The 21,735-nt window shown below is 45.5% G+C and overlaps 1 protein-coding gene across 4 annotated transcripts in view; it reads right to left on the reverse strand.

Moving 5' to 3' along the window:
* Window positions 1-1,248: 1,248 nt before the first annotated feature.
* The window catches only part of LOC124035616 (transcription factor SOX-6-like), a 226,213-nt gene continuing 205,726 nt past the window's right edge, over window positions 1,249-21,735 (reverse strand). For 3 of the 4 annotated variants that reach the window (XM_046349155.1, XM_046349154.1, XM_046349153.1), the window contains 4 exons: window positions 20,877-20,982; window positions 12,243-12,485; window positions 6,942-7,158; window positions 1,249-5,823 (listed from right to left, as the gene is read on the reverse strand). In XM_046349155.1, the coding sequence (XP_046205111.1) occupies window positions 5,511-5,823; window positions 6,942-7,158; window positions 12,243-12,485; window positions 20,877-20,982 (879 nt within the window). In that variant the 3' untranslated portion in view covers window positions 1,249-5,510. The remainder of the gene's footprint in view (window positions 5,824-6,941; window positions 7,159-12,242; window positions 12,486-20,876; window positions 20,983-21,735) is intronic. The other variant, XM_046349156.1, reaches the window with a different exon arrangement.

The raw sequence follows: 21,735 nt of genomic DNA on the forward strand, positions 1-21,735 counted from the left end.
TCAGCAACACATAGAAAAGGTCATGACTACACTTTGCTGATGGCTGGATGGGCTACCTTTAAAAAGGTCAGCAACACATAGAAAAGGTCATGACTACACTTTGCTGATGGCTGGATGGGCTGGATGGGCTACCTTTAAAAAGGAAAAGGTCAGACAACTTTGCTGATGGCTGGATGGGCATAAAAGGTCATGACTACACTTTGCTGATGGCTGGATGGGCTACCTTTAAAAGAAAAGGTCATGACTACACTTTGCTGCTGATGGCTGATGGCTGGATGGGTCATGACCACTTTAAAAAAAAGGTCAGCAACACATAGAAAAGGTCATGACTACACTTTGCTGATGGCTGGATGGGCTACCTTTAAAAAGGTCAGCAACACATAGAAAAGGTCATGACTACACTTTGCTGGATGGGCTACCTTTAAAAAGGTCAGCAACACATAGAAAAGGTCATGACTACACTTTGCTGATGGCTGGAAAAAAAGGTCAGCAACACATAGAAAAGGTCATGACTACACTTTGCTGATGGCTGGATGGGCTACCTTTAAAATGGGCTAGGTCAGCAACACATAGAAAAGGTCATGACTACACTTTGCTGATGGCTGGATGGGCTACCTTTAAAAAGGTCAGCAACACATAGAAAAGGTCATGACTACACTTTGCTGATGGCTGGATGGGCTACCTTTAAAAAGGTCAGCAACACATAGAAAAGGTCATGACTACACTTTGCTGATGGCTGGATGGGCTACCTTTAAAAGGTCAGCAACACATAGAAAAGGTCATGACTACACTTTGCTGATGGCTGGATGGGCTACCTTTAAAAGGTCAGCAACACATAGAAAAGGTCATGACTACACTTTGCTGATGGCTGGATGGGCTAATGACTACACTTTGCTGATGGCTGGATGGGCTACCTTTAAAAAGGTCAGCAACACATAGAAAAGGTCATGACTACACTTTGCTGATGGCTGGATGGGCTACCTTTAAAAAGGTCAGCAACACATAGAAAAGGTCATGACTACACTTTGCTGATGGCTGGATGGGCTACCTTTAAAAAGGTCAGCAACACATAGAAAAGGTCATGACTCATGATGGCTGGACACTTTGCAGCAACACATAGAAAAGGTCAACATGGCTGGATGATGACTACACTGGATGGGGATGGGCTACCTTTAAAAAGGTCAGCAACACATAGAAAATGACAAATGGCTGGATGGGCTACCTTTTAAAGGTCAGTATGAGGTATAGGCCTAGAATACACACTAGTGGCTCTGCATTGTGCCACGTTAAAACTAATAAATATTTGCACACTCCCTTCAATTTCAGCTCCCTAAGAACCTAATTTGTGTAAAATTGCCAATGAATAAAATCCTCTTGTGTCATTCTAATTTTAAATGTAACAAATGCATGCAGATGTGCAATTCAAATGTAGCTATTCATTTATGATACTATCAACCTCTCCGTTCAAATTTAGCTATTAATTTATGATACTATCAACCTCTCCGTTCAAATTTAGCTATTAATTTATGATACTATCAACCTCTCCGTTCAAATTTGACACATAACAGTATAACCACTGAGGGCTGTGAAAAACACAAAACACAAGCGATAAGGTATGTCGCTAGGATTGAGTCAAGATTGCAAACGCAAGTTGTATAATAAAAACATATGCATCTTAACGGCTTGTTGTTCAGATGAATTTTAGCACTGTCCCTATGAAAGATACAGAGTACTTTATTTGTACCGACTGTGCATGTAATTAAATAAAAATGAAGTTATTTATTTAAAAAACGTTTGTCCTTAATGTCCAAGGCTAAGGAATACAGCTTGGGTTTTGATTGGCTCCTTGAATTGTCTGAGGGAGGTCATTGAAACGCTAGCAAGAAGGGGCCTGTCTGCCTATCTCAGCTACAGCTCCGTCCAATACTGCTCTACTCAACCGTCCAATACTGTTCTCTTCAACCGTTCAATACTGCTCTCTTCAACTGGGAGAAATAATCAGAATCTACATGACGTACAGTGACTTGTCAGTTTTAAGAACATGGATCAACATACACTGATGTAAAAAAAAGGAAGAAAAAAATAACAGTCAAATACAGAACTTATACTTCACTAAGTACTTATGAACAAAAATATAATTATATTTCCTATGTTGTATTTACAATAAAATCTATAATGAAATGGTGAATTTACTGAAAAATGAAGCTCCAATTCATTAAACATCTTTTTTTCTCTCTGATTGTCCTTTCATAATGTTCTACTGACAATTTTAGAGCCAACAGAGGCTAATAAATACAATAAAATGTCTATTCTCACTATATAGCTTCAAATACAATATACAACACAAAACATATGTGACCAATAAAATGCGTGTCTGAAATCCGGTGTTTCTCAGCTAACCAGTTACTATGCAAGCCTTCTGTCGAGTTTACTGCTCAGTCTCTCTCGCGCGCTGTCTCTCTCCCCTTGGTGGCCCTGGAGCTTAGACAAAGTGTTCATTCACTACACATGTCTTTGCATAAATAAACAAAACAAGTAGACTGAAAAATGATTCAAATCTGGTAACTGTGAGAACGAGCCCACGAGTCCAAGTCGTCGTGACTTTTGTTCATTCAGGTTTTTTTTCTGGTACAACAGCTTCACATTAGTCAGAATTGATAAAAAATACCATTTATATCCAGTGCTTATAACACTTTGACTCCTTGCGAGATATAAGTTCTTCGTTTTTTTGTAATTTTTTTGTTATACAAGCGCAGTCAAGTTTCAGTCCTATCAACAGTCCTTTTGTAACTACCAGCCCACTGAATTGGTTAGGCATGGACATAGAAATATGTACAAATCACGTACAAATCAACCAATCAACCAGCAAACAGAAGTAACAGCTTAAAAACCTAGACTTGTGGACCTGGAGGGAAATCCGTTTAGGTTTGTGTATGGGAGGAAACCCTAGAAAAAAGCATTGTACCTTAAAACAACAACAGCAACAAAGAAACCAACCAACCAACAAAAGAAAAAGAAACTGAAATGGAAATTAATAATGAGGTGCTTAAAAACTACTAAGACTTAAGATAAATGCTTTCAAACGTGGACACAACACAATAAAAGCCAGCTCTGAATGGGCCGAGTAAAATTAAAAGTACTAAAGAGCCATCTGTATCAATTAGACCTGGGAGAGTAATGCAGTGACCAGCAGTAGGAGGGAGTCCTGGCCATGTAGACAGCCAGCGCTGGTGACCAGCCATTTAGATCATTTTAAACCTCTGGGCTTGGTCTGAAATGGACAGGTTCAAGGGCACGGAGGAGAATAGCCGGGCTCATGCATTAATAATGCTGCATTTGAGATGATATCCACTCGTCAGTCATTTTAATAATCCCCCACAGCTTGATGTACTTGTTCCATCTGCTCGCCAGCGCCTAGTGGCTGGGCCAGGGCGGGAGCCAGGGCAGAGGCCTCACTGTCTGTGCTTTGATGGAGAGCACAATACGCGCTACGTGCCCCGTCCTTATTGTTCCCCCTCTCTCCTCTCCCCAGCCTCGCACTGCCTGCCACTCTGAGCCAGATGGCACCCCCTGGGTGTGGGGGTTGCCATGGGAAGGGGTCGAGACAGGGCAGGGCAGAGAGGGAGGCCTGTAGGAGGGCTGTATTATGACAGTAAGGCCTTGACTGCTGGCCATCTCTAGCTGTTTCTCCATAGGTAACAACCTGGGATCTGTTCAACTGGTAAAAGGACCATTCAAGAGGTAAAGGACTTTCAGTTTGTGACTGATTGTCACAACATTAAGAGCTGATTGATTGTGTTATATGTCATATTCATTGTCTGTATGTAAATAAAATACAGAAGTGCATTTTCAATTGCTCTAAAATACTTAAGTTTAACTTTATGTAAAATAGGCAACTGGTCATTATAAAACAACACAAATTTTGTTCAATATAAAATATTAACTTAGTTGAAAAATGAAGTAGTAAGTGTTAATATCTAAGTGCATGAATGTAGAGAATCACCATCTCAGTACTGGTGTGGCTTCTGAATGAAATACTTTTGTGTTTAATATGACTCGTTAGAATGTAATACCTTGTCTGTAACCCTCCTTTAATAAAAGCACGATGTTATTCCCTCACACACTGCCTCTTCTCTTAAGACTGCTGCAGTAGTTAACTCTGCTTTAAGACCTTCCCGTGTCAATTTAAGATTTACAATGTCCAAAAAATACTTAAGATTTAACAACAACAAAATGTTAAGACCAAAGACTTTAAAACTAGCCGCCCCAATAGGGGCTAAAGTGTTCAAGCAAATGTACTGTAGCTACACATTGTAAAACAGCAATTTGTGATTATAATGCCCCCAAAGCTGCCTTTCGCTGCCTTTCCAATCCCACAGATTGGATGCCTTTGGCCCCTTGGAATTCTGGCCTGATTACAATCACTCTGATTAAGAACTTGGTAAGACTGAGTTGAAGAATGAGCAGAGAGTGTGAGGGGAGTGTTATAGTGCTCTGTGTCAGACTGGGCTGGTGACATGAGCTGGAGAGGGACAGGGAGAGAAGGGCCTGTTGGTCACCGCATTGGTCTCTATGGAGAACAGCTGCCATTATGAACAACCACACCTGAAGCTATTGCATCACTTCCTGTTCCTGCCCTAGACACAGCACACTGTCTCCAGATTCCTGAGTGTTTCAATATAGAAGGTATATAAAGAAACTGGATTTTGAAGCCGCACTAAGATATTAAGAGATTGTCTAAGACTCGAGTCTCTCCCTCGAGACTCAAACAAATTATTTAAGAGAAAGAACCCTTGAAACGTTTGGCACATCTGCACAAAATTGTACAGTATGTTAATAATACCAATAATAATTATTCTAATAATAACACTAATACAATGAATAATAAGGGAGTCTGATTATGTCTCAGAATTGTGGAATTGTTCTGTTTGTTTGTTTGTTTTTAGTTAATAGGAATTTCCAAATATTTTGTTTTCTAAATAGTTTCAAATAAATTTAGATTTAAAACATTCACAAGCTGTTGGCTGGCACAGCATACCTGAGTGAGAATATATAACTCCCATCAAAAACAGTAATGAAATCTATTAAAAGCATTTAACTGAAGAGAAAAAAATATGTATACCATAAGAAAAAAAGTAAGACTGTAAGAATTATGGATTCATATCAAACGTTACATTTCAAGTCCTGTCATTCAAAGTTGTATAGGCAATAACCTAATTGTGTAAATGTCCATGAAGAAAACACAAACAATAAACGATGAGATAATAAAAAACAAAAGGAACTAAACCAAACTGCTTCACACACTGTAAGAAACATTTAAGACCTTTAGCTGTTGATTCTGACGGAGCCACATATGCATGCAGGCTCCTAAATGATAAATCAACACAACCATTTCTTTTTCTTCTGTATTTTTTTGTTCTTCTGTTTCTCCTCCTTCAGTCAGTCTTCCGCCCTGGGGATGGTTCTCCAGTACGAATGTGTGTATGTCTCGGCTCGTGTGTTGAGAGGCCTCAGTTGGCGCTGACGATGGGCTCCAGTGTCTCAGTCTCACTGCTGTAGTCCGATTTGGGCTCCTCGTCAAAGTCCTCGTACATGTCCATCTCATCTACCTCTCCGTTGATGATGGGGACGTTGGTTAACATGGCACTGGGCTCTATCTTCATGTTGTAGGTGCTCTGGATGACGGGAATGGCCGGCTCCGGGCTTGCTGAGGCGCTGGAGCACTCCGACGTCATGTGAGGGGAGGGTGTGGTCGTTGCCATGGTTATGGCCCCAGGGTAGACCACGCCGGCGCTGGTGCTGATGGGGATTTGCGGTTGTTGCCTGTAGGGAGAAAATGAAGGACAGTGAGAGAGAGTGACCATTAGACAAGTTTGTTCCTGTTTCATCGTTAAAATCCAGACTTACTTCTCGTTACAATATGAGTTCTGTGTTATTTTTTTACATGGAAAAAGGCTTTACTTCAAATATATATAAAGGAAAACAATTAGAATCACATGGGATGAGCAAATGGAAAGAATGCTGACAGTGTGTGTGCTGCTCGAGACAACCCTAAAGACACCTCCACTTCAGCACTTAAACTGAGAGAGCTAGCTGGATTAACTGTTCTCCACAGAGGTGTGTTCTCAGCCAATGGTTCTGTGAAAATGATTTGGGAGAACAGTTGTCCAGACAGCACCGTTCTGAGTCGTTCTGAAACGGCACCCAGTTTACTGGTAACATAAAGCCGATTGGTGGTTAGTGCGCTCTCTCTTTCTCTCTCGCTCTCTCTCATCTGGTGTTTTAGCAGTGATTGATACGCCAGTGATCGTATAGCTTACGGGTGATGAGGGAACACCTGGAGAAGCCTTCTCCTTACTGACCACACGCAGTAAACTAGGAAGTTAAGCTTCAGACAGCTGCCCTCCAGGCCTCTGTAAACCTCTTCTTATGCTTTATATCCTGTAATACTGTCGGCATCTCTTTCTCTGCTATTGCAGTCGGCTATTGTCTCAAATTGATAAATCACTACTATTAAAAAACACTTGACAGTAAGGTGGATGAGGAAATGTGTTTGACTTGGGGTTTCATTAATGTTCCGCAAACCGGTTGGAAATTGCGTACGACGAACTATCACCACCGTCATCACTACACGTGGAGAAAAAAACAACACGTTTTCTTTTTACGGAAAAGGGAAAGTAGTTCAAACGTTATTCATCTATTCTGAGGGCTGTATAACATACATGATTTAATGGGTTGATGAAATGGGTTGATTCGAAGGTCAGGGGCTTAGTGTGACAAGTTACAGACACACTACAACAATCTTTAGTGTAAGCACAGTGAAGAGAGAGTCTGTTCTCAGGCAAAAGGCCAACTGATTTCAGAATAGTCATTTAGCTGTGTGTCTACGTGTGTGTGTCGCGCCTGTGCTCTAAGCCTGGCGTTCTTCACTGTGCACCTACCCCACAGTGAAGAACTGCCTCATCTCTTGCCGTCGCGAGCGCATCATCTGCTTGTACTCGCCGATGCGGAGCTTCTTCCCGTCGATGATGCAGGTCCTCTTGGGCCGGGGCTTGTACTTGTAGTTGGGGTACTTCTCCAGGTGGATCTTACTGAGACGGGCCTGTTCCTCATAGAACGGCTGCTTCTCCTGGTTGGTCATAGACTTCCAGCGAGAGCCTGTAACACAGCAGACACACAGATATCAGTAAAACATACACTTTGAACATACATTTTCACTACAGAGGTGTAAAAAGGAAATAATAATTGAAATAATTAGTTAATAAGACTCAATAGATATATCAATGCAAATAGGAGATTCCATTGTGGATACAGTATATTATTTTGTGGTCTCTGTAGTAACCATGTAAACCCATAAAGCCAGTGGCTGGGATGTGGGTGAGTTAACAGGAACTACACCAGGCCTGTAAATAGTCTCTAGCTGATCTCTAGTGTGTCCTGCTCCTGCCTGGGTGACGCCACTTTTAAAAGCTGTGATCTATTGACTCTCAGTGCAGTGGAGACGAGACCCATTTAACCACTGTCATTTTTCATGACAAACACTGACGGCAGTGACGTGGCGGTAAATCCGTCTGTAAGCCAGGGCTGATTGAGCCACTGTGGCGAATCAGACAACACGCCACCCCCCGCCTCACCCCCCACTCCCACTGGTACCGGGCTACAAATGTTTATGTCCACATACACAGGTATTAACCACAGTGGGCTTCAGCTGGCAGCTGAGCATGAAAGTCATTAAGAGATTAAAACTGTTACAAAGGTTTTAAGTTATACCCTGTCTGCATCAAATGTGCAGTTAGAAAAAATGACTTTTTTATACGGAGAACAAATATTTTCGACATGTTAATGAACGACTGTAGATTTCAGCTCTGGACCGCCAGACCGCTGGGTCTCACATCACGAACAGTAACGTGTTAATGAATGACTGTAGATTTCAGCTCTGGACCGCCAGACCGCTGGGTCTCACATCACGAACAGTAACGGGTTAATGAACGACTGTAGATTTCAGTTCTGGACCGCCAGACCGCTGGGTCTCACATCACGAACAGTAACGTGTTAATGAACGACTGTAGATTTCAGCTCTGGACCGCCAGACCGCTGGGTCTCACATCACGAACAGTAACGTGTCAATGAACGACTGTAGATTTCAGCTCTGGACCGCCAGACCGCTGGGTCTCCCGTCACGAACAGTAACGTGTCAATGAACGACTGTAGATTTCAGCTCTGGACCGCCAGACCGCTGTGTCTCCCGTCACGAACAGTAACGTGTTAATGAACGACTGTAGATTTCAGCTCTGGACCGCCAGACCGCTAGGTCTCCCGTCACGAACAGTAACGTGTTAATGAACGACTGTAGATTTCAGCTCTGGTCCGCCAGACCGCTGGGTCTCCCGTCACGAACAGTAACGTGTTAATGAACGACTGTAGATTTCAGCTCTGGACCGCCAGACCGCTGGGTCTCACATCACGAACAGTAACGTGTTAATGAACGACTGTAGATTTCAGCTCTGGACCGGCAGACCGCTGGGTCTCACATCACGAACAGTAACGTGTTAATGAACGAATGCAGATTTCAGCTCTGGACCGCCAGACCGCTGGGTCTCCTGTCACGAACAGTAACGTGTTAATGAACGACGGTAGATTTCAGCTCTGGACCGCCAGACCGCTGGGTCTCCCGTCACGAACAGTAACGTGTTAATGAACGACTGTAGATTTCAGCTCTGGACCGCCAGACCGCTTGGTCTCCCGTCACGAACAGTAACGTGTTAATGAACGACTGTAGATTTCAGTTCTGGACCGCCAGACCGCTGGGTCTCACATCACGAACAGTAAGGTGTTAATGAACGACTGTAGATTTCAGCTCTGGACCGCCAGACCGCTGGGTCTCACATCACGAACAGTAACGTGTTAATGAACGACTGTAGATTTCAGCTCTGGACCGGCAGACCGCTGGGTCTCACATCACGAACAGTAACGTGTTAATGAACGACTGTAGATTTCAGCTCTGGACCGCCAGACCGCTGGGTCTCACATCACGAACAGTAACGTGTTAATGAACGACTGTAGATTTCAGCTCTGGACCGGCAGACCGCTGGGTCTCACATCACGAACAGTAACGTGTTAATGAACGACTGTAGATTTCAGCTCTGGACCGCCAGACCGCTGGGTCTCCCGTCACGAACAGTAACGTGTTAATGAACGACTGTTAGATTTCAGCTCTGGACCGCCAGACCGCTGGGTCTCCCGTCACGTCACGAACAGTAACGTGTTAATGAACGACTATAGATTTCAGCTCTGGACCGCCAGACCACTGGGTCTCACATCACGAACAGTAACGTGTCAATGAACGACTGTAGATTTCAGCTCTGGACCGCCAGACCGCTGGGTCTCCCGTCACGAACAGTAACGTGTCAATGAACGACTGTAGATTTCAGCTCTGGACCGCCAGACCGCTGTGTCTCCCGTCACGAACAGTAACGTGTTAATGAACGACTGTAGATTTCAGCTCTGGACCGCCAGACCGCTAGGTCTCCCGTCACGAACAGTAACGTGTTAATGAACGACTGTAGATTTCAGCTCTGGTCCGCCAGACCGCTGGGTCTCCCGTCACGAACAGTAACGTGTTAATGAACGACTGTAGATTTCAGCTCTGGACCGCCAGACCGCTGGGTCTCACATCACGAACAGTAACGTGTTAATGAACGACTGTAGATTTCAGCTCTGGACCGGCAGACCGCTGGGTCTCACATCACGAACAGTAACGTGTTAATGAACGAATGCAGATTTCAGCTCTGGACCGCCAGACCGCTGGGTCTCCCGTCACGAACAGTAACGTGTTAATGAACGACGGTAGATTTCAGCTCTGGACCGCCAGACCGCTGGGTCTCCCGTCACGAACAGTAACGTGTTAATGAACGAATGCAGATTTCAGCTCTGGACCGCCAGACCGCTGGGTCTCCTGTCACGAACAGTAACGTGTTAATGAACGACTGTAGATTTCAGCTCTGGACCGCCAGACCGCTGGGTCTCCCGTCACGAACAGTAACGTGTTAATGAACGACTGTAGATTTCAGCTCTGGACCGCCAGACCGCTGGGTCTCCCGTCACGAACAGTAACGTGTTAATGAACGACTGTAGATTTCAGTTCTGGACCGCCAGACCGCTGGGTCTCACATCACGAACAGTAACGTGTTAATGAACGACTGTAGATTTCAGCTCTGGACCGCCAGACCGCTGGGTCTCACATCACGAACAGTAACGTGTTAATGAACGACTGTAGATTTCAGCTCTGGACCGGCAGACCGCTGGGTCTCACATCACGAACAGTAACGTGTTAATGAACGACTGTAGATTTCAGCTCTGGACCGCCAGACCGCTGGGTCTCACATCAATGAACAGTAACGTGTTAATGAACGACTGTAGATTTCAGCTCTGGACCGGCAGACCGCTGGGTCTCACATCACGAACAGTAACGTGTTAATGAACGACTGTAGATTTCAGCTCTGGACCGCCAGACCGCTGGGTCTCCCGTCACGAACAGTAACGTGTTAATGAACGACTGTTAGATTTCAGCTCTGGACCGCCAGACCGCTGGGTCTCCCGTCACGTCACGAACAGTAACGTGTTAATGAACGACTATAGATTTCAGCTCTGGACCGCCAGACCACTGGGTCTCACATCACGAACAGTAACGTGTCAATGAACGACTGTAGATTTCAGCTCTGGACCGCCAGACCGCTGGGTCTCCCGTCACGAACAGTAACGTGTCAATGAACGACTGTAGATTTCAGCTCTGGACCGCCAGACCGCTGTGTCTCCCGTCACGAACAGTAACGTGTTAATGAACGACTGTAGATTTCAGCTCTGGACCGCCAGACCGCTAGGTCTCACATCACGAACAGTAACGTGTTAATGAACGACTGTAGATTTCAGCTCTGGTCCGCCAGACCGCTGGGTCTCCATCACGAACAGTAACGTGTTAATGAACGACTGTAGATTTCAGCTCTGGACCGCCAGACCGCTGGGTCTCACATCACGAACAGTAACGTGTTAATGAACGACTGTAGATTTCAGCTCTGGACCGGCAGACCGCTGGGTCTCACATCACGACTGTAGATTTCAGTCTGGACCGCCAGACGTGTTAATGAACGAAATGAACAGATTTCAGCTCTGGACCGCCAGACCGCTGGGTCTCCGTCACGAACAGTAACGTGTTAATGAACGACTATAGATTTCAGCTCTGGACCGCCAGACCGCTGGGTCTCCGTCACGAACAGTAACGTGTTAATGAACGACTGTAGATTTCAGCTCTGGACCGCCAGACCACTGGGTCTCCATCACGAACAGTAACGTGTTAATGAACGACTGTAGATTTCAGTTCTGGACCGCCAGACCGCTGGGTCTCACATCACGAACAGTAACGTGTTAATGAACGACTGTAGATTTCAGCTCTGGACCGCCAGACCGCTGGGTCTCACATCACGAACAGTAACGTGTTAATGAACGACTGTAGATTTCAGCTCTGGACCGGCAGACCGCTGGGTCTCACATCACGAACAGTAACGTGTTAATGAACGACTGTAGATTTCAGCTCTGGACCGGCAGACCGCTGGGTCTCACATCACGAACAGTAACGTGTTAGATTCTGTCCGCCAGGCAATTTTCCTCCACAGTGTTCCACTGTTTCATGAATGGCGTTCTGTTTCTTCTTGTTGTTAACATAGTGGTTTAAACACTACACGTTTATCACTATTGCCAACAGTTAAACAGCCTAGTGTTTATATCCAGCTGAGGGGAGATTTGTGGGAGAGAGGGGGGGGGGCTATTGAGGAGGAGTACACTAAACCAGGCTTTCAAAAGGGAAGCCGCTTTCGGGCACTTGCTATTGTTTCACTTCATTGTGCTTAATAGGGAACATTTCATTTTAACGAAAGCCTACAACATCATTTAATAGTAAACTGATTGTATCAACTGTATAAGGACTGTTTTTTCAGCATCTGTGGGAGAGACAAAATTCTCATTGACAAACCTAAGAACGCTAGTTTCAACAAACCTATTAAAATATATATTTTCATGCCAGTTTCCTGACTTTCTGAGCAAATCCGATCCTGTTCCTTCCAACTTGGTCAGATTTTTTTTTAACAATCTAACACAGGAAGGCTAACAGACTGTAACAGACTCTGTACTGGCTGGATGAAGGATAGAGGTATGCCTGGAAGAGAGAGAGAGAAAGAAGAAAGGCTTACCCAGGATCTTGCTAATGTTGGAGTTGTGCATGTCTGGGAAGGCTTGGAGGATCTTGCGGCGCTCATCTTTGGCCCACACCATGAAGGCGTTCATGGGTCTCTTGATGTGGGGCTCGTTGCTGTTCCTCCCCCGGGCTTCTCTGTAGACCCGTGCCTCGGCTGTGCTGGCACCTCCTGTAGGCCAACAATAATACTGTTGTGGTTTATCTGCTCCGGTACCAGAGCCATTCAGAGCTTTCCACCCTGGAAACGCCAGAGTAGGAACAAGAAGGAGAAGAGAGAGCGAGGCGAGCAATTAATCAACTGCTACGAGCCACGTTCAACCCCCATACCCCTCATCACTACTACTGAGACTGAGACTGGGACTGGGGCTGAGACTGGGGCTGAGACTGGGACTGAGACTGGAATCACTCGACCAGGGGTAGGGTTGGTGCTGGACTGAGACCAGAACAGGGGTAGGGTTGGTGCTGGACTGAGACCAGACCATGGGTAGGATTGGTGCTGGAGATGGACTGAGACCAGACCAGGGGTAGGGTTGGTGCTACACTACAAGGTAAAGGAAATTGAGTTCTCAAGGTTCCTTTCCACTGGACCAGACTGGCTCTGACAACTGGATTTGACAAGCATGTTTTGAATGTAGAACAAGGGGACATTGTGAGAGCAGGGGAGCCACCCTACGGATCAACATATATCCAAACCCAAAAGAAGAGAACCATGACTTAAATGCCTGTTAAATATTTTGTCTGGGACTCGACAAGCACACTTCTATACTCAGCCCCATACGTTTCAAACTGAAGTTCCAGACGTTTCTTTAAAACAAGCACGAATGCCAAGTTAAATAACAAATATGGAGCGTGAGGCCGTCCTTCTAAGAAAAATACAATCAAGGAGGGAAGAGAGTGCTTAATATAATATAACATTCTTCTGCTTTAGCCCATTCTAACTTGCACATACTGAGTGTGAGATGAGAGCATACCGACACACACAGAACTCGTCAGAAAAGTGCTGTTTCTCAATCAGGACATTCACAATCAGCATGTGAGAAGAGTTTCTTTCCCTCTCTGTGTATTAAACTGTACATCAGCCTGATAATGATTTCTGTTTGCAATGCGCATTTGCTTCCTTTTATATGTAAGATGTGAAAGAATTAAATAAAAGCCGTATGAATATTTAAACAAACAAAAACATGTTGATAAACAAGGCTTGAAAAATAAGACAAAAAAAGCTTTCCATATGCTACCATCCATCTTTAATGATCCAAAATCTGGAAAGGAAAGCTTAGGATGACTCATGCATATTTCATCATCCACATGTGAAGTGTTCTCATTAGGATCTTCTACTAGCCCTCCATCTTGGCACACGTTACCTGCACTTTGATTTCTAGTATTATTTCAGTTGATAAACAAAATCCAACTGTTAATGAGTAATGGAGTGTAGTGCTACTCTGTGATTAATTCACTATCCACAGACTCATTCACTGGCTCTATTCAGCACAGTACAGAGATACGCCCTGAAGTAAGACATGGAGAGAAGAGGACTGGCTCAACTTTAGATAGAGCTTTAACTATCTATAGGAGACTGTATAAGGAAACAGTAGGTGAGAGACAACATGCACGCACGCGCACGCGCACGCGCACGCACACGCACACACACACGTCCCGCTGGGCTTGGGGTGGACAGCCATGTCCAAACTGATAAGGGGATGGAGGTCCTGTGGCGGTAGGCCTGATCTCTATGAGTGAGGCCTGGGAATCAGCTGAGGCTTGGCTGGGACTCAGGGGGGACTTCGGCTGAGGTCCGGCCGTCCAGCAGGAGGCCCTATTCTCCCAGGCCCCCGCTGGGCTGTGCCTCCATATAGGGCCTCCAAATCCATTTATACCAGCTCATGTTTAACAGTCATACCGACACATTTATGATCCAGAAAGGCTTCCCTTTATCTGGGAGGCCAGAGCAATTTGCCTCTTCACACCGTCACGGTACACCAGCCAGAGCCCTGGGGACTCAGCTCTTGTCATTTAGCCTCCGCCAGGCAACAGTCTCAGAGCCACAGTCATATCAGGCATCTGACGGTCAGACGGCTGTCATCTGCCTGCTCTGCACTGTGCATGGATGGATATAGCTACCTCTCTGGCTCAGACTGGCCTGCACCATACTGTTCATATGATCATCCTCCTTCAGAGCCCTGGGGAGAGTCAACAAGCTCTTCTAGAGCCTAGCCTTTCTTCTCCAACTTCCTCTCACACCTTCTCTTCTATCTCTCCTGAAAGGAATACTTCAGGATTTTAGCAATGCCCGTTATCTACTTCCCCAGAGTCAACTTGTGGATGCCCTTTTTATGTCTCTGAGTACAGTTTGAAGTTGCTAACTAGCGCTAGCGCAATTGCTAGCTAACGCTAGTTAGCATTGGCTCGCCAAATCAAATCAAATAAAATCAAAATAAAATCAAAACTACCTCTAACTTCCTTCATACTGGACACAGAGACATACAAATGGTATCCACTAGTCCATCTGACTCTGGGGAAGTAGATAAAAGGCCTCATTGTCAAAATCCCGAAGTATCCCCTTCAACACACACATACTTGTGCACGTACCTGGTTGAGAAAAACCTATATGTCTTTACCTCCCCGCTTTACGCCGCCAGGATTCAGGAATAATACACTACCTCTGCTGCCACCGTCCCCACAGTACATTCATTTCATTTAGCACGCACTCACTGTACAGGATGAATTGATTTCACTTTGTTTGGTTTTGACAGCCATGTTTATTGTGCAATGAAATGTGGTGTGGCGTGGGGCTGACAGTATCCATCAACGTAGGCCAATCTGCTGACTGCCGGGCCAGATGAAGGTATTCATTAGGGCAGGAGCGTAGTGCTCACTCAGACACGACAGCCAGTGTCTGCGCCCCGGGATCGCTCGCTCTAATTTACGATGCCCCCCGTGCCATTACTCTGCCACTGACACTGATTCAGCAATTTATATACTGGCATGCATGCATACGGGCAGAGGTGAGCCTCTTACGAGGAGGGGGACACAACACGGCCCGCCACCCTGACACCAGCGCCAGGAAACAAACCACTTCAATCAGTTCATTAGAGATGAGGCCCGTGAAGCCCTGGGTTCTGGTTCACTAGGCGGAAGACGAGGAGGAGAACTTCTTCTCCAGTTCGTATCTGCACCAGCAAGCCATGAAAGGGAAATCTATGGCTCTTCTAAACAGCATTATAACATCTTGGTGGCTTTGTGTGAGTGTGGAACGGAGTGCTGACGGGCTAAGCAGACCCAGATTCAGAACCAGCTCAGGGCTGAGGGCTCTGTCTGTCAGTGTTGGGACTTGGAGCTGGGAGCAGAAATGAGCCTGACCCTGGGCTAGAAGGCATGATGCCACCACTCCATGGGGACAGATGACCGCATCCGTCCCTGCCACAGTGCTTGGGTATGGTCACATGGGAGGTCCCTGCCACCCTCTCAGCAGCAGCAGCCACTGAGAGAGCTGGCAGCAGCAGCAGGGCCTAAAGCTCACCAAGCATCACCCCACAAGGGTAACATGCAATTTACAACAATGCTGTTTTCTCTCCAATAAAACACCCAACACTGTTCTGACATTTACAAACAAGCATTAATTGATTTTTGGGGGAGGAGCAGCACGTTCGGGAAGCAGTTAGTTAGGTATGTGATTGTATAAATAAATACAGATGTTTAGCAGTGACAGGGCAGCCCCCAGGGTTGGGGCTGGGGAGGGGTGAGGGGGGGAACAAGGGAGGGCTGCTTAATCGAATTTATTGTGATTCATGAGGCCTGCAGCTCAATGTGACGGAACGATATGAGAATCTGCTTTTAATTTGTTTCTCCCACAGACACTGAAGATGAGCAGCATGAATTGCAGAGAGAGACAGAGAGGGAGAAGGAGAGAGAGAGGGAGCGAAAGAGGGGGGTAGGGCGAGAGAGAGGAGAGAGAGAGAGAGAGGGAGAGATAGAAGGAGAGATAGAGAGAGAGGGGGCAGGGAGAGAGAGATAGAGAGAAAGGGGAGAGGGAGCGAGAGAGGGAGAGAGGGATAGAGAGAGAAGGAGAGGGGGATAGAGAGAGAGAGGATAGAGAGAGAGAAGGAGAGAGGGATAGAGAGAGAGAAGGAGAGGGGGATAGAGAGAGAGAGAGAGAGAGAGAGAGAGAGAGAGAGAGAGAGAGAGAGAGAGAGAGAGAGAGAGAGAGAGAGAGAGAGAGAGAGAGAGAGAGAGAGAGAGAGAGAGAGAGAGAGAGAGAGAAAAAAAAAAGAAGAGGGAAACGAGAAAGAAGTCAGAGATGGAGGCAAAATGAAGAAGAGGGAGGGAAAGAAAGGAGAAAAAATGAAGACAGTGTTGTGAAGCCCAGCAGCCTATGACACCTGTGTGCTGCAGGTTCAGACTGGACCCTGTGCCGAGCAGAGCCAGAGGGCTATGCTGCCCCCCCCCTTTGTTCTGAGGGCAACACCGACTGTCACCCTGGAATCTGCTCAGGAGGATCTGCCTCAGTGAGCAGGCAACAATCACTCCAACCTGCCAAGCCCTCCCTGCTCCCCGCCCAGTGGGATCAAATCAAACACCTCTCACTAAAGGTATTTACTGATGACAATAGGGCCTCTCCCTCCAAGGGAGGGGATCAGCCCGCATGCAGTGTATGGACAGATATGAAACATGCAGTGTATGGACAGATATGACACATGCAGTGTATTGACAGATATGAAACATGCAGTGTATGGACAGATATGAAACATGCAGTGTATGGACAGATATGAAACATGCAGTGAATGGACAGATATGACACATGCAGTGTATTGACAGATATGAAACATGCAGTGTATGGACAGATATGACACATGCAGTGTATGGACAGATATGAAACATGCAGTGTATTGACAGATATGAAACATGCAGTGTATGGACAGATATGACACATGCAGTGTATTGACAGATATGACACATGCAGTGTATGGACAGATATGAAACATGCAGTGTATGGACAGATATGACACATGCAGTGTATTGACAGATATGAAACATGCAGTGTATGGACAGATATGACACATGCAGTGTATTGACAGATATGACACATGCAGTGTATGGACAGATATGAAACATGCAGTGTATGGACAGATATGACACATGCAGTGTATTGACAGATATGAAACATGCAGTGTATTGACAGATATGAAACATGCAGTGTATGGACAGATATGACACATGCAGTGTATTGACAGATATGACACATGCAGTGTATGGACAGATATGAAACATGCAGTGTATGGACAGATATGACACATGCAGTGTATTGACAGATATGAAACATGCAGTGTATGGACAGATATGACACATGCAGTGTATGGACAGATATGAAACATGCAGTGTATGGACAGATATGACACATGCAGTGTATTGACAGATATGACACATGCAGTGTATTGACAGATATGAAACATGCAGTGTATGGACAGATATGACACATGCAGTGTATGGACAGATATGACACATGCAGTGTATGGACAGATATGAAACATGCAGTGTATGGACAGATATGACACATGCAGTGTATGGACAGATATGACACATGCAGTGTATGGACAGATATGACACATGCAGTGTATGGACAGATATGACACATGCAGTGTATGGACAGATATGACACATGCAGTGTATGGACAGATATGACACATGCAGTGTATGGACAGATATGACACATGCAGTGTATGGACAGATATGACACATGCAGTGTATGGACAGATATGACACATGCAGTGTATGGACAGATATGACACATGCAGTGTATGGACAGATATGACACATGCAGTGCTCAGTGCCTCTATTCAAGCCGTGGTTCATAGTCCGCTAATTAAACAATAACATGCCAGTCGGATGCTTTGAATACTTCCATTTCTATGTGTGTGTAAAGGAACTAACAGCTGACATGTTAGCACTTGCATGCCACAGAATAACTCTTACTTTTGTCTCCTCCGTCTCCTCTCGCATGCTATCAGCCTTAAAGTGGGGCAAGGTGCATTCCTGTTCACATCTCACTATTCCAGTATGAATCAATAAAACCTGGGCAACCTGGGCTGACATGCAAAACCAACTCCCCGTCCTAACCGACTATGGGAATGACACACACAGGCACACAGGCACACGCACACTGATCTCCAAGGATAGGCCATATGATTAAAACAGAACTATTGGAAATTAAACGTGAACTGTATAAAGGGAATTGTCTGAATTGTCTGAATCAAGTAAATGTTTGCAAATGTAATGTTTTATCCCTTCATCAAAAACCATTTGAATTCATTGTTTTGGGAATCAACCAACTTCAAAAAGGGACACCCTAATTGATCTAATATATTACAGTTGTAACTGATATGGTCTCATGTCTAAACCACCTAGTTTAGCCTCCTATTTATTTCTCCTTGGCTGATATTGTGCTGTGTGTTCAGATTAACTCTGTTTCCTGCCTCCCTGCATCTCTCAACGCCCCCTTTGTTCTCCCAGGACCCTCTCTGGCGGAGACGCTTTAGACAAACACACAACCCGCGTGTCATACTACTTCTACAAAGCCATATGTGAATGAAAAAAGAGGCTGGGTTGAGGCCTTTTGTGGTATTTGTTAATGTTTGTCATCTGAGCTTAAAAAGACCTAATGACTTTGCGGTGAGCTGATGCATGTGGCTCGTGGCTTCCAAAATGAAGGAAATTCTATCTATTCCCAAACCACGCCACTATTTTCCAATGGCCCTCATTAGAACTTTGGCAGCTGTTAATTTGGTTGCTGCATGCTTTGCAAATATTAGTTTAAGCAACCTAAAGCTTTCTGTGAATTACAGCGAGGCCTGCTGTACAGTGGTCTTCTGAATAACACTGTTTCTTCTCTGTAGGGAAATTGACCCCTGACCTGACAGACCTACAGTCACTAGGTAGCAGCTACAGCCTGTTCAGGTATATTCAGATACTAGCAGTAGTTTTCCTCATGTTGGGGAGCAGAAAGGAGTCTGCAGTACACTCTGTCCTGCTGTGGAATACTGTGTTGCAGGACAAAAAGTCCCCGCTTTAAAATAATGAATCATATTTACATGTGGTACCTGGCTCTCCCTCAAGAAATCACTTAAGGGTAAGCGGTTGAAAATGCTGTTGACAGCTATGATTATTTGAAAATGGCAAATAATTAAAGTAAATAATGATAATAATGTTATTATAATTGTTATATCCTATCCATTCTCATAGTAAACATGCATTTTCTTAGATTTGCTCAACATAATGCCTCCAAACAAGAACCTCAAAAGTAAACACAGATCTTGTTCTCCAAAGTAAACCGATTGCGGTTATAAAAAGAGGCTTTAATGTGGTGGGCATCATGTTAAAACCCTGTTCACATCATTCATCTGGTGGTGCTGTTGAAACAGACAGATATATTTGTGGAGATAGATGAAATGGTGACTGTGTTGGTGAGCTATGTGCATTCATCTGGCTTCTGGCCACCACTCTCTCTCTCCCCCTGGGAAGAGGACCTCCGTGGGCCCTGCCTCTCCTCTCCTCCCTGCCTCCTCCTAATCCACAGCCCGCTGGGAACTCACTTCCCAGAGGCGTCTGGCACTGGCCTTTCCCTCGGCCCTGCAGAGGACATAAAAGGACTCAACTGATCCCTGACGACAGGGGCTTGTGCGCGCCTTGCTCCTGTTCTGACTCCACAGTAGCCACAGAAGAAAGGTTCCCACTGGGGTAACTGGGAGAGACTGGGGACCTAGAGAACATCTGCCCTGAGGGCCAGAGGGGTGGGACAGAGTCTGCTGCGGTGACAACGTGGGAACTATTCGTCTATGGCCACTAACTGCACCTCTAATCCTGAATTTATGGGTGTGATGTGAAAGCAGACATGACAAGTAATTTATGTTTCAGTTCTTTGACTTTGTCAACAAGCAGGTTTATGTGAGGTAGACCATACAATTTGTGAAACGTTGTGTGTTGTGATGATTTTGTTGGGAATGTTGGGAAATGGGGAAATTGGTGGGAAATGTTTTAAACGGGCTTTTAGAAGGGATCTAAAGAGGAGAGTGCTCTTGTATTGTCCTGAGAAATATCTCTCCCTCCATCTTGAGAATGTTTCAGCTATTAAAGGTGAGCCTGATTCATTTTCCCTCTGCTCGGGGCTCTGAAGTGCCATGGAAACTGACGCAAATATTTACGTCAGACAAACATTGGCGCATCGAGGCATTCCTCGCCACTGTTTACGCTCCAGGCCCACAAAGGGAGATGGCGCTTTGTCACACGGGTGCTACACGAATTTACACCTCTGTGCCCAGGACCTCAAACAAGTGCACTGGCAGCCGGGGCCAGGCCTGGAGAAGGGCCAGCTTTGTCCTCAGGCACCCTGTCCTTCCCTCACCTACCTGTGAAAACCAGGGAGCAGTGGGCGCCTTCAAACACCACTATCCCCCCAACCCAGCTCCCCCTGGTCTACTGCTCTGGCAGTCCTCACCTCTCTCTGGTCCACTATAGGAACACACTGTGCACAGGGGGGAATGCAGGCAGCAGTCTGAAGAATTCACTGTTACATAGAACTGACTGGATGGCTTTTCAGCATGGGAAAAGGGAAATCTATAGGTGAGAAGTCTGTACTTACCATCCAGATCCTCTGGCCTGGTGAGGTCGATGACTCTGTGGCCAATTTTGCCATCCTCTCCCAGTTTGCTAAGATGGTGACCAAGGCTCTCAAAGTGTGCCCGCTCCTACAGTACACAGAAACAGAGAGGAAAGAGAGAGAGAGACAATGAGGAACCTGAACAAATGGTTGCATATACAGTACATCTCTTTCCATATCAAGAGAATAGCTGATCAGTAGAATAACTGAATGAGTCATTTCTGAAACACATTATCTCTTTGAAATAACTGCTAGCTCTATTGTAGAGGCGCTTCTTTGACATGATGGAAGTGGATAGAGCTTCCCTTTATCATCCCTGCCTGCATTCAGCAGATGCTATAATGTCTGCCAGGAGGGAGGGAGGTAGAGACAGTAGGAGCCAGGGGTGCTGTAAATAGAGTTACAGAGGAACACTTTGGGGCCCTCTCTTTGCAGCGCTCAGGATTTACGTCTGTCTGTCTGTCTGTCTGTCTGTCTGTCTGTCTGTCTGTCTGTCTGTCTGTCTGTCTGTCTGTCTGTCTGTCTGTCTGTCTGTCTGTCTGTCTGTCTGTCTGTCTGTCTGTCTGTCTGTCTGTCTGTCTGTCTGTCTGTCTGTCTGTCTGTCTGTCTGTCTGTCTGTCTGTCTGTCTGTCTGTCTGTCTGTCTGGTACTAGCGCCCAGAGCTCAGCAGCCATCACGTATTCAGGGCTCATGCTTTATAGAACACACCGTGTTCTCCCTTTTGTCATGTCGCTTTATGCTCAGATTAAACTTGGCATCATGTTGTACTTGACGCACAATGAAACCCGTTCATTCCGCTCGCCTGTGACAATATTAAATGTCATGTCCGTGTGCATTTACA

Source organism: Oncorhynchus gorbuscha, linkage group LG05 (assembly GCF_021184085.1).
Source record: "Oncorhynchus gorbuscha isolate QuinsamMale2020 ecotype Even-year linkage group LG05, OgorEven_v1.0, whole genome shotgun sequence".
In the NCBI taxonomy this organism is placed as follows: Eukaryota; Metazoa; Chordata; class Actinopteri; order Salmoniformes; family Salmonidae; genus Oncorhynchus; species Oncorhynchus gorbuscha.